Consider the following 1,979-nt stretch of genomic DNA (forward strand, 5'->3'; position numbering starts at 1 on the left):
TATATACATAAAAATAAAAAATAAATTAAAGATATACTTATTTGCAAAACGACCTGCTAAATTTATTAGTTGTTATGGGTAAGTATTTTTATTTTATGGATAAGTATACTTACAAAGTATACTTACAAAGAAAAGAGGATAAAATTGGCGGAGTTGGTGAAGGGCCTCTATAGCTCGTTTTTGTTAAATTATGATAATATATGTTTAGAAGAGATTGAATTTATTAAAAATCTCTATAATAGTTATAGTAATTATAGAAACTTTGATACATACTAGTAATTATGTTTGGTAAAAACGGGTTGAAAATTTGCATAAAGGAACTTCGTAATTTTATAAAATATTATAAAACATTAAATTCACACACTAAATTAACTTGTTCGATTTTCAATTTCGTTTATTAAAATTCAACAACTTTTATTTACATATGTAGTAGATGCGAAATTGAAATTTTTTTGTTTAAAAACCCATTAAATAATCTCTCCTATGGATATTGGCCCTTCTTCCTGAGGATTTAGTACAGAGACGAATCACATTTACTTTCGACTATACGATTTTATCGATTGTGTCAGAAAATGTATATAGTCACGTAGTTCTCAAATTGAAAATGGATATATTGGCGATAGTATGTATGGGCGATTTCGACGGTAAAAAGACTGACATAGCCTTTCACAGGTTTCTCTCTGATATACATATAAATACTGTCACACGTGTGTTACAAGTGTGATGTTACTTTCGCACGAATGATTTAATGTTTATATAAATATATGATTTTTTGAAAATCATTCTGTGAAGCTGCGAATAATATAATGGCGCAAATAGGGAACATAGTAAGTAAATTATTGTTTACCTGCAGAAATTTAACCTAGATTATAATTTTATAACCTAAATGATTATATCTTATTTATGATATAATGCAAGTAATTTTAAAAATTATTGAATAACTGGCAATTATTTAAATTTTCCATCTTGATTAAGATTTATTTTTTTATCTAATAAATAATTATTAATAATACTGTATTAATAATATTGTATTAATAATATTTGTATACTAAATAATTCCTCTTGTTTCATTTCTATTTTATGTATATGTGATACTTCCAAATTAATTCATGACAAGTACTTATTTATGCAATAATATATTGTATATTTAAGACAGCAGATCAATTAATGGCTGGTACTAGTGTATTGTCAAGACCTGCTGAAGAATTCGAAAATGATGTGAGTAAAATCGCATATAAATTAATGAGCGAGTAATATTTATTATTGTATACTGTATACTATAAGAAAATTTTAAATCAATTTTACTTAAAGGAATGTTTTCCTTTTTTTCTATTTTAGCCATCTTTGGAAGCGATGTGGGCAATCAAAGCCATGGAACATGCAGAGGTTTATTTTAATGTAAGTTATACAATATTATACAAACATATATCAGGATTATGAAATAAATAAATAGTATAAATGATAGAGATATTATGCTGTAGATTTTATGCTCGGTTGATCCGAAGCTTTTGAAACTAACACCTCACGATGAGCAAATCTATAAGACTTTTAAAGATACGTTTCCTAGTATGAAAGTGAATAAAGTGGATGAAGATGAGTTGAAATCTCCAGAAGGAAAGATAAAGTGGAGGTTCTTTTGTGAACAATTTAAGGACATTGTAGAGGACTATAGTTTTGGTACATTATTGAGAGCAGATTGCACTGGAGATTATTCGGAGCAGAATAGCATATTAACAACCCGGATACAATTTTATGCTATAGAACTCACAAGGAATAGAGAAGGCTTTAATGACGGTGTACGAGAAAAGTACAAATCGAATAGAACTGTAAAAAAATAGATTTGATATTATAATTAATTACGTTAACATTGCTGAAAGTAAATTCAGATATATTATTTTTCTATTATTTTTTTAAATGTAAGAGAATGTATTGAGTAATGTAAGAGACAATTTTATATATATAAGATAAATGTAAGATAT

At 26.5% G+C, this 1,979-nt stretch overlaps 1 protein-coding gene across 1 annotated transcript; it reads left to right on the top strand.

The window, feature by feature from the left end:
* Window positions 1-637: 637 nt before the first annotated feature.
* Window positions 638-1,917, top strand: LOC108689465 (protein PBDC1). Its single transcript, XM_018196227.1, has 4 exons — window positions 638-827; window positions 1,153-1,218; window positions 1,339-1,398; window positions 1,482-1,917. Exons 1-4 carry the CDS (start codon window positions 807-809, stop codon window positions 1,836-1,838), a joined length of 504 nt encoding a protein of 167 aa, XP_018051716.1. The 5' UTR covers window positions 638-806; the 3' UTR covers window positions 1,839-1,917.
* Window positions 1,918-1,979: the final 62 nt, after the last annotated feature.

The sequence above is a fragment of the Atta colombica genome, unplaced genomic scaffold, assembly GCF_001594045.1.
Source record: "Atta colombica isolate Treedump-2 unplaced genomic scaffold, Acol1.0 scaffold27, whole genome shotgun sequence".
Taxonomy (NCBI): Eukaryota; Metazoa; Arthropoda; class Insecta; order Hymenoptera; family Formicidae; genus Atta; species Atta colombica.